Source organism: Pyrus communis, chromosome 9 (assembly GCF_963583255.1).
Source record: "Pyrus communis chromosome 9, drPyrComm1.1, whole genome shotgun sequence".
Classification (NCBI taxonomy): Eukaryota; Viridiplantae; Streptophyta; class Magnoliopsida; order Rosales; family Rosaceae; genus Pyrus; species Pyrus communis.
This window is the reverse complement of record NC_084811.1, coordinates 27,098,864-27,109,711: the sequence shown is the minus strand read 5'-3', so window position 1 is coordinate 27,109,711 and position 10,848 is coordinate 27,098,864. Positions and strand designations below refer to the sequence as shown.

Here is a 10,848-nt window from a genome sequence, read left to right as displayed (position 1 = left end):
CAACCCGCCATTCTTAAACAGAAATACATAGGTGGATAGAAAGAAAAAAAAAAGGAAGAATTGTGTTGACAAAAGTGAATTTTGTGTGGATGTTTGAAAAAATACATAGGTATTTATAGAGTTATTGGATGAAATTTGATTTAGATAATTTTTTTAATTGTTTTAGCTGATGGAATTAATGTTGGGTTGTTAGATTTTCTTTTTACCATTAGATTTTTTTTATCACAATCGTTAGATTTAATGTATTTATAAATTTGATTTGAAAACATATTGAATCCAGATTGTTGGTTAAACCAACAGTCCAACCACGTGGGTAGTCGTTTGTCTTTCTGCAAATGGTTGACAACGTTAGCAACTAGGTCCCAACGCCACTAACCTTGGATGTGACAACCTTTCCCGAATTATTTTTATCGGTGGTGTGAAAAGACTAAATTGCCCTTGGATGTTAATTGGTGTTGTGGGTGATATGTTTTGGTTGTGGCCCAATTTATGTTAAGTCCTTAATATTTTGGAACCAATTAGGAACTTAGACTTAGGTTTGTTTTCTTGTTTTTGGTTGGTTGCAAACTGGACCACACACACACACCCAAACCTCTCCGTTAACTCTCTCTCTCTCATTCTCTCGGATTTCATCCATTTTCCGTACAGTTGTATGGACAAACCTTGGACCAATCATTTCATGCATGAATTGAAGATTTGAAGGTTGGTTTTGGACTCCTAGCAAGCCCAGGAACTCATCCATACCCTTGGTTGGACGTGAAGCCTTCAAAAACCCGAGAACCAAGAATTCTCGATTTGGTGTACTGTTCATGTAGTCGTGATCGTGGACTTTTCTTCGAGTTTTAAGGTTCTAGGAAGCTTTAGAACATCTTCACGAAGCTTGGGGAGTAATTTTGAAGTTTTTTGGACATCAGGAAGCTCGAGTTTATCGAGTTGCAGTAGTGGCCAGATTATCGTGGGTTTTTCTAGCGAGATTCCATTGGGTTTAGTCCTAAAAGTGGTAAGGTTTTGTTCTACTCGTTGTAAGCTTCATTTTGGTACAAATTTCATGATTTTTGGTTAAGAAATGAGAAAGATATGAAGTTTTAAAGTTTTTCCAGAAATCGGCGAAAATTCAAGTTGCTGACAGCGGTAACCGGCGAGGCTCGTTGGAGAAGGAGATAAATATTCTGTCAGAGTTGACGGAATGTTCTAACGGCATCAGGCAACACCGTTAACTTCTGTTAAGATTGTAACAAAATATTCCTAACGGCAGTTAACTATTCCGTTAGGGTTGGCCACGCGTGGGGGGCTTGTCTGGCCGTGCCTTGGCCAGCGCGTGTGTGGTCGGAAAATTTTTCTAAAAATATAGGGATACTCATGGTGTTGAGTAGATCACGTTGGTATATTAATATGGGGATGCTCGTGGTGTTGAGTAAATCATGTTGGTATATTCAAACACCCCATTTGAGTAATGTTTGAGAAGTTATTAGCTAGTTTCGTTTATGTGTTTTAAATTAACGTTTTTATAGTTGTTTCACATATAGGTGAGACCTATCCTCAGGACGAGCTTAGTCAATCGAGGCTTGGAGGCTACGACCCTTCCACATACCAATGAGTGGGCTTTTGTTTTCCATATATACATATATACTTGAGATTTTTCCTAGCAAATCGATTTAAATGAATTTGTGTTTAGAAATGCCATTCATATTGATTTATACGTAGATCATTGAATTAATATGGTATGCATAAATGTGATTTGATGCTGTGAACGCTCAGGTAAGTACCAGGTGAGTTGTAGATTGTGTTATGTAAATTGATGATTATATGAGATGTGTTGAGAGCTCATAAACTTGCACCCCGGTGTTAGTGCTCCCGCCATGGTTATGACACAGTCCTTCACGTGATGTTTACCTCCTGCACCATAGGCTCACCTTGGATCCAAGTTAGGTGCACAGTCCTGTCGTACAAACTACTATAGGTGGTTCCGACTCGTAGGTGACCTGCAATTATTCGCACAGTCTTCACGTGATCGTAGCAGTAGAGCGCATTTATTTACACCCAGTCCTGTCGTACAGACCACTATAGGTGGTTCCAACTCGTGTGCATGCATGATGTATGAGCTAGGAGTTCAATCGTACATGCCACTTTAGGTGGGTCAGGCTGATATGTTATTTCTCATTGATCTATTTTACCTGAGTTACTTATTCTATCGTATTGAGATATTTGGCATGACATATTTATGATTAAAGCTTGTTGAGCATGGTTATGAGATATGAATATATATATATATATATATATATATATATATATATATATTCTATTTTATGGGAAATTATACAGGTTTTACGGCGAGGGGTTAGAACATTTGAGAAATGAAACGGTTTTGAAAAGCTTTGTTTTTGCCCACTCACACTTTCTGTTTTGCGCCCCTTCAGATTCTAGGTAGGAGTTATCGTTGGTGGCTTACGAGGTTTCTAGCGGAGGTTCTGGCAGAATTCACAAATGTAGGATCACCTTTGGGTGTTGTATAATTAGTACTTGTCCTATCGAAATGCACCTAGGTTATTTATGCTCTAGTTGTGTATTTCACACTTAATCTCGCACTAGCACCTTTTCTTAGCTAGTATTGTTGGTAACTTGGTTTTTATTTATTCGTATTTCTCTATATCAATATTGCTTTCGCATTGTGCACATAGTTACGTCACTCTCACATGACGGCCAACATGTCTCGATTTGGGTCGGGGTGTATCATTGGAGAAGCTTTATATGAGTTTAAAACTTAAATTTTGAAGCCACTCAGTACTACGGTCTTGTGGTATTCCTCTTCACTTAGAAGTGATAAGTCTTAAGTTTGAATCTCATATATGGTGAATTCGATACCAAATTAAGTTGTCTATTGTGTGGCTTAGCCAACCTCCCCATCTCTTTAGTGTAAAATATATCAATATACTTAAAAAAAAAAAACCTTAAATTTTGAATTTTAACCCCAACCATTGGAGTTAGGTCTAGAAGGGACCAAGTGACCAACCCAACCCATACCTAATATGGTGGCATGAAGAACTTTACGGTAATTAGAAGCAATGTGAGGTTTGTTGTAATCTTTACTAATTAATGGAAACCCTCTTTGCCAACCAAAAGAAGGTGAAAAGACAAATTAGTCTTTTATCACACAAAAAAAATGATGGGCAATAATGTAATTTCATAGGTCCAAATTTTATTATTTTTTATTGAAACCTCACCTACATGTGATGTTAAAATACTTTCAATATTAAAAAAAAAAAAACAAAATACAAATACCTCTCACTCCCCCACATTCTCTCTCTCCCATTTCCCTTCTCATTTTCTAAAAAAATATGTTCATGCCCACAAAGTGGGTAAGCAAATATTAGTAATGAAATTCTTTCTTTGTACACTTCACATCGCGGCATCGCCCAAGCGTTTTTTGTTTTCCTAATTTTTTTCTTATTATTTATGGGTTTTTTTTTTATAAAAATAAAAATGTTTAGGCAGAGAGGGTCAGCCATGAGGCGTAATGCTAATGTTGGTTCGGTCGTTCATTCATATATATAGAATTCAATTCATCCCAAGTTTGCAAAGATCCTGAAAAAAAAGCCATTTGCTCTTTGCTCTTGCAGTGCAGACGACTGCAGTGGCTTCTCTCTGACGATATTCATATTCTGATAAAGGGCGGCAGGCATTGTGGAGTTGGAGAGAGGAGAGAGAGGACATTTTATTTAGATCCCAGCAGGCAGCAGGTACCAGCAGTTGAGGAGTTGGTCAAGAAGAAAGAGACTGGGACAGTTTGGGATTATTTAATCCCAGGACTAATACTCAAATCTGGAGGAAGGGAAGCAGCAGCCCCTCAATCTCAACGGTCAGATCCGATACAGATCGCCTTCCTCGGCTGAACTGATCGAGGCTCAGAATCTGATCCAGACCAATTCTCCACCCTCCGATCCCGACCCCCTCTCCGACTCCGAAAACAAGATGCTCAAGCGTCCCGGCAGGGGAATTGGAATGGGGAATCCCCAGTACGACTCCCTCTCCGACAGAATATACAGATACAGGAGCGTCATCCTCGTCATCTCAATCCCTCTCCTCCTCCTTACCATGGTCCTCTACGTCATGCCTCCGGGGGGTAATTTGAGCAACCAGCTCCCCCGCAAGCTGCCTTCCAAGACCTCCTTTGCCGTGATCTTTGACGCCGGCAGCTCCGGCAGCCGCGTCCACGTCTTCTGCTTCGACCACAACCTCCAGCTCCTTCCCATCGGCAAAGATCTCGAGCTCTTTCTTCAGGTCAAGCCTGGCCTGAGCGCTTATGCCAAGGACCCTCGCTCTGCTGCCGAGTCCCTCACCAGTCTTCTCGATAAGGCTGAGAGCGCAGTTCCCAAGGAGCTACGTTCCTTCACTCCCGTCCGCGTTGGGGCTACGGCTGGCCTGAGGGCTTTGAAGGGCGATGCTTCTGACCGCATTCTCCAGGCCGTATGCATCTTTTTTCTTGTTTGGAAATTGCAATTTCGTTAATTTTCGGAAGCGTTCACTGTTTCATTCATATGTTTGTTATGTTAATACTTCAAATTTCAAAAGGTTAGGGATCTGCTCAAACAAAGAAGCAGCCTCAGCTCCCGCCCTGATGCCGTTACTGTCATTGATGGAACTCAAGAGGGTTCTTTCCAGTGGGTACGTTTTACTCCAATTTTTGAACTCATTTATATACTAGCTGTACCCGTACCTATAGTATCTGTAAAATGCCTTCTTATACAGAAGAAGAATAATTATGATTCAGCACTTTGGATCACAGTACTTGATTCTGTCATATCTAGTTATTCATTTGTGTGTGCTAGACTGTCTAAGTACATCAAATAACTCAACAATTTTGGAAAACCAAGCACGTTTTGAAATTTGTTATCCGGGAAGCTTGCGTATGTGAGAGAGAGTATGGTAACAAAATTTTGGGGAAGCAATGTGCACACATATTATTTATCTGAAACTAAAAAGAAATGGAAAAAAAAAAAAAAAAACAAGAGCAGTCATGGCTACACATTAACTTCCTTCTTGTTTTTCAGGTGACAATAAACTATCTACTAGGAAATTTGGGGAAGAAATATTCAGATACTGTAGGGGTGGTTGACCTTGGGGGTGGATCTGTTCAGATGGCTTATGCTATCTCAGAGGCGGATGCTGCAAAAGCACCCAAGTTATCAGATGGAGAGGATGTATATGTAAGGGAAATGTATCTTAAAGGAGCTAAATATAACCTTTATGTTCACAGGTTTTCCTCTTTCCTTCTGCTTAATTGATGTCAGGATTTGGTTTTGTGTATTAATAATTCATTATTTTGTTTATTGCATTCAGTAGTTTCCTTGACTTCGTTGTAACATAACTACTGTAGAACGGTTTTCCTAGGTTAATTGCTTTTGTATTTTTTTATGCAGTTACTTGCATTATGGGTTACTAGCAGCTCGAGCAGAGATTTTAAAGGTTTCTGAAGATTCTGCCAACCCCTGCATCTTAGCTGGATATTACGGTATGCTGAGTTGCTCCATTTTCTCTTTTTTGAGAAAGAAACGACATTTTATTGCTCAAGACAATAAAAATACACAAGTGGACAAGAAGTTGACAAAAACTCAAGAACAAACAACAAAACAAGAGTTGCTCCATTTTCATCTGAACAACTATCTTTTTTCTTATATTTTAAATCCCCAAGTCTTGTTCTTCATCCCTCTAGCTGAACCATCTAGCTTTTAAATATTTTTTGTTATATCTTTGTTTTGTATACAATGCTCCTCTGGAATATATCAAAATTGTCGTAAAGTCTGCAACTCTGTTGACTGCAGAACATTGACCATTGTTCTATATTTTAAATGAGTGAGAAATCATCTGATATGGGGTGGCAGCTCTATATTGTTTTTACTTTCTGTGTTGTGGATTTAGTGCATAATATGCTGTTTGTTGGGAAATCTTGGTATGTTGTTCAGGTTCTTACACATATGGAGGACAATCTTATAAAGCATCAGCTTCCTCATCTGGATCAAGTGTTGAGGAGTGCAGGGGGGTAGTTACAAAGGCACTCAAAGTAAACGAAGCGACATGTTCACACATGAAGTGCACATTTGGTGGGGTATGGAACGGTGGAGGAGGGGATGGACAAAGGAACCTATTTGTGGCTTCATTTTTCTTTGACAGAGCTGCTGAGGTATTTCACCATCCTTGATTTTTATATATTATTACTTTGATGTGCATGAAAAAGTTCATGGTTTATTTTAGACAACAAAATGTTTTTGCTAACCACTTATTATACATATGCCTTACCAAAAAACAAAAAAAATGTTGTACAAATGCAGGCTGGTTTTGTTAACCCAGACGAACCTGTTGCCAAAGTTCACCCTGGTAACTTTGAGGAGGCAGCTAAGCGTGCTTGTGAAACTAAACTTGAGGATGCTAAATCAACGTATCCACAAGTTGAGGAGGGAAACCTGCCATTCTTGTGCATGGATCTAGTCTACCAATCTACATTGCTTGTGGATGGATTTGGTGGGTCTTAGTTATACTTACTGAGTTAAGCAAGTTGGAAAATGACGTTTCATCTAAACAAATTTCTAATATGTTCGTACCGGTTGCTTCAATATCTTAAACAGGTCTTGATCCCTGGCAAGAGATTACATTGGTGAAGAAAGTTGAGTATCAAAATTCCTTGGTTGAAGCTGCATGGCCACTAGGGAGTGCCATAGAGGCTGTGTCCTCATTATAAATGCAAGTTACATTATCAGCTGAATCACCTATTGGAAAGACAAGCCCTTGAATTTTTGGCACCGGCGGTCTTTGAGCTCCATGATCAGTAGTGCCTCAGAAGCCGACCTCATAAACTGATATTGGGCTGAATTGGGAATTGGATTTGGTCTATAATTATGGGAATAATGAGAGAATATAGTTGAATTTGTTTTCATTTGTAATTATTCAGACTTAACTATTCTTTAGAGAACAATTTGATTCAATTAGTTGTACTAATTTTGTCGGCTGAGCAAACAAAGTGGTGATACCATTTCCATTTTTTTCGTTTGCGTCTGTCCTTGTCGTAGGAGAAAAAACAATTGTTTTTAATTTGTGTTTGCCATTCAGTTCATTTTCCTTCATTTGAGTTTCCAACTTGAATTCAAGTTGTTGGAACCTTAATTACATGCGCAAATGGAAATCAAACCCATGTTCTTACTTAGATGGTTTTTGTGTCTATAATTTGTCTTTCTTTGCACATCCTTATGCATGACTTTTGATTTGAATAAAATCAAAGAATATAAATAAACAGAAGCGTTAAATTTGGAAAAAAAAAGAAAGAAAGAGTTTCTGTGTAAAAGAAGCTCAAACCATGGCCGGAGGATACCATGTGGGCTTGAGATGGTGGGGTTTATAGTTGGGCCTTCCTTGGGCCATGGCGGAGTTTTCAGTTGCGAGCTGTGAAAAAAGTAGAGAATTTGCTTGTGGCTTTTTTATTTGCACAACTTGGTCTTAAACCAAGCCTGAAGCCTTCACCGCCAGAGCCAGACTGGGGACAGACTCGTCGCTCGACGCCTATTGATAGTGATAGTACGAAGTTATAAAAACAGAGGTGGAAATCATTCAGATTTTGAGGTATAATACAGGAGTGAGAATTTAGGATTGCTTGCCTCTGCCGAATTGAAGAGCAGTTGAAAACAGGTACATCTTTTACTACTCGAATTTAGTATTGGATTGGTTATTTTCACAAACAGTTGGTAGGCTTCGTAGAAATGAGAAAAATGGCGAGAATTACATCACTGTACTCGAATTTGCTACGTAAAGACACGCATAGCTATGTCTCTGTCGTGCCCATTGCTGCTGCCTTTGCCCTGAAGCAATTCCCTGATGCTGCTGTATCAGCACCTCCAACGCATTTCTTTACTCCCGTCCTCCCTTGGTCTTCTTCTTCGACGAGCTCACACTCCAAGTCTCCAAACTCAGCTGATGACGATTCCACAGCAGAAGAATCACATGTCAATGTTGCTGTTGCTGACGACGACGAAGATGATGATGATGATACTGAGTTGGGAGTCTCGGATTCGGGTCTTTCTCGAGATGTGAAAAGCATTGTCGACATCTTAAGTTTACGGAGCGAGTCGCTGGGCTCTGAGATGAAGAGGAAGCTCGATCAATGCGGCATAGCAGCCTCGTCAGAGCTGGTGGCAGCGGTTCTTTCACGCGTTCGCAATGATTGGGAATCGGCATTCACCTTCTTCCTCTGGGCCGGAAAGCAGCAGCCGGGTTACTCTCACTCGGTGCGGGAATACCATTCCATGATCTCCATTCTAGGGAAAATGAGAAAGTTTGACACTGCCTGGGCCTTGATTGATGAGATGAAAGGTCATTCTCTCGTCACTCCTCACACTCTCTTGATCATGATCAGGAGGTACTCTTGCGTTCATGATGTTGGCAAGGCTATCAATACATTCTATGCTTATAAACGCTTTCACTTTGTGGCTGCCATGGATGACTTCCATGGCCTTCTCTCTGCCCTTTGCCGCTACAAAAATGTCCAAGAAGCTGAGCACTTGCTCTTCTGCAACAGAAACGCCTTCCCCTTTAACACCAAGAGCTTTAACATTATCCTCAATGGTTGGTGCAATATCATCGTCAGTCCCCGTGAGGCCGAGAGAATTTGGATGGAGATGACCAACAGAGGTGTTGTGCACGATGCTGTCTCCTACTCATGTCTCATGTCTTGCTATTCAAAAGCCTCTAACGTTAACAGGGTGCTCAAGCTCTTCGATCGGATGAAGGCAATGAAGATTGAACCCGATAGGAAAGTTTACAATGCGCTCATTTATGCTCTTGGAAAAGGCAGACTTCTGAATGAGGCTATCAATTTAGTGAAAACAATGCAAGATAAAGGCCTTACGCCCAATGTTGTCACTTTTAACTCCATCATCAAGCCTCTCTGCAAGGCCAGGAAAATTGATGAGGCTAGACGCATACTTGATGACATGTTGCACCAAGGCCTTCTTCCCACAATTCAGACTTACCATGCTTTCTTCCGTATTTTAAGGACTGGTGAGCAAGTGTTTGAGCTCTTGGAGAAGATAAAAAGTTTGGGTTGCCACCCAAATACTGATACCTACATAATGTTGATTCGAAAATTTTGTCGATGGCGCCAGCTTGATCACGTGTTCAAGTTGTGGAGTGAAATGAGTGAGAATGGAGTCAATCCCGATCGTAGCTCATATATTGTGCTGATACATGGGCTATTTTTGAATGGAAAGCTCGAGGAAGCCTACAAATATTATATAGAGATGAAAAAGAAACAGTATTTGCCAGAACCAAGGACAGAAGAGATGCTTCAGGCATGGTTGTCCGGTAAGCAGATTTCCACATTCCATACAACAGATAAAGAAGATGATCAATTGGACTGGAGTCACCTGAACATGAACGCTAGAGTAACCCCCAAGAAATCTCATCAGGAAAAAGATTTCCTTCGGCAGCTGGAAGCTAGGAAAGTTGTAAGAGAGCGGGGCTTTTCTTTGTGGGAGCCATAGGTTTCAATGAAATAAGCAATCTCAGTAGTGCCTGATCTTGGTATGCACATGGTCATGGCCGGTCACCAGCATTCGGCATCAAGTTTCGGTGGACTCTATACAGGTGCATATCATTCTCTGTCGGTGTACACTCAACTTTTTACATTTGTTGTCACAAACAAAGAACTACAATATTTTAGACTCGCCAGTCAACTCAAGCATGTTGTGAACTCCAACATGGGCATTGGCATCTTGCAAATGGATTTGTGATTTGGGTTATATCCTCTGTTAAATCAGATTCTATTCTTTATTTTGGCAATTTATCATCCCCTCTTCTGTTTATTTATTTGTTTATTTTTCTGTACATATTTTGATTCAAATTTATTTCATACACTGGAAGTTACACGTTTGAACAGAAAATGGTTTGGAGAAGAGGGGCAGAGAGAGAGAAAAATATTCAGAAGAAATTGGAACATAAAAAACTTCTATGAATGCATAACTACAAGAAACACTTCCAGTACACTGCTATTTTTGTTTGTACATGCAGTGTATTACTTGGTAGTGTGATCGTGTTCACTGTTTTTGGGACCTTTTCATGGATGTTGGACATTATTCTAGTTAACATCAATATATTCAAGAATTTATGATATATGTGTTAAGGTCAGCACAACAATATCACATAACCCCTAAACTCTAGTGGTGACTCCACCACATATATTTGAACTGACATTTTGGTGAATCAACCAGGACTGAGTCATCACAGTTAGCTCATATGGTCTATATGATCGACGATGGGTGGTGGGAATGACATGCACACAATTGTGGTGGCTTTGTGTGCTGTTACGACTGACTTAATGGCATCATATCATGGAAACTTTTATTAATATCCCTGCAGCATACATTGGTGACAATCGATGTGTGCTGCTGTATAGTGTTTTGCTTGCAGTTGGTGACAAGTGGCCATAGGTATGTATTGTAATTTGAAAATGGTATAGACATTATATTTACTAAAAATTGTATATTTGATACGTATTGGGATAATCTTACTAGAATGTATAATCTTCATACGAAAAAATTATGCGACTGTCTTATTTGCGATTGGAGTTTAGGGATAGTTCTTTTCAGGCTCCATTTTATGATTGGAGTACTGCTGTGTCTTAGTTTTCATTCATGTAATGTCCGGATGTTTTAGCTCTGTTTTGCGGTTATAGTTGAGTAGTCTAGCTTGTCCAGTGGACAACTTGTACTATTGATGTAATGTTCTTGTTATTACTAATAGCACATTTATTATAAAAACAGAAATTTACTGTTCTTTGTAATTTGACTTGGATTTTGTGATGGACAT

At 39.7% G+C, this 10,848-nt stretch overlaps 2 protein-coding genes across 2 annotated transcripts; both read left to right on the top strand.

Moving 5' to 3' along the window:
* The first annotated feature begins 3,372 nt into the window (after positions 1–3,372).
* Positions 3,373–7,155, top strand: LOC137745103 (apyrase 2-like). The gene is made up of 7 exons (XM_068484983.1): positions 3,373–4,464; positions 4,570–4,662; positions 5,049–5,254; positions 5,418–5,509; positions 5,961–6,178; positions 6,327–6,516; positions 6,621–7,155. Exons 1-7 carry the CDS (start codon positions 3,970–3,972, stop codon positions 6,731–6,733), a joined length of 1,407 nt encoding a protein of 468 aa, XP_068341084.1. The 5' UTR covers positions 3,373–3,969; the 3' UTR covers positions 6,734–7,155.
* A 367-nt stretch (positions 7,156–7,522) lies between these two features.
* On the top strand, positions 7,523–10,848 carry LOC137746123 (pentatricopeptide repeat-containing protein At5g15010, mitochondrial-like). Its single transcript, XM_068486195.1, has one exon. It carries the CDS (start codon positions 7,746–7,748, stop codon positions 9,522–9,524), a length of 1,779 nt encoding a protein of 592 aa, XP_068342296.1. The 5' UTR covers positions 7,523–7,745; the 3' UTR covers positions 9,525–10,848.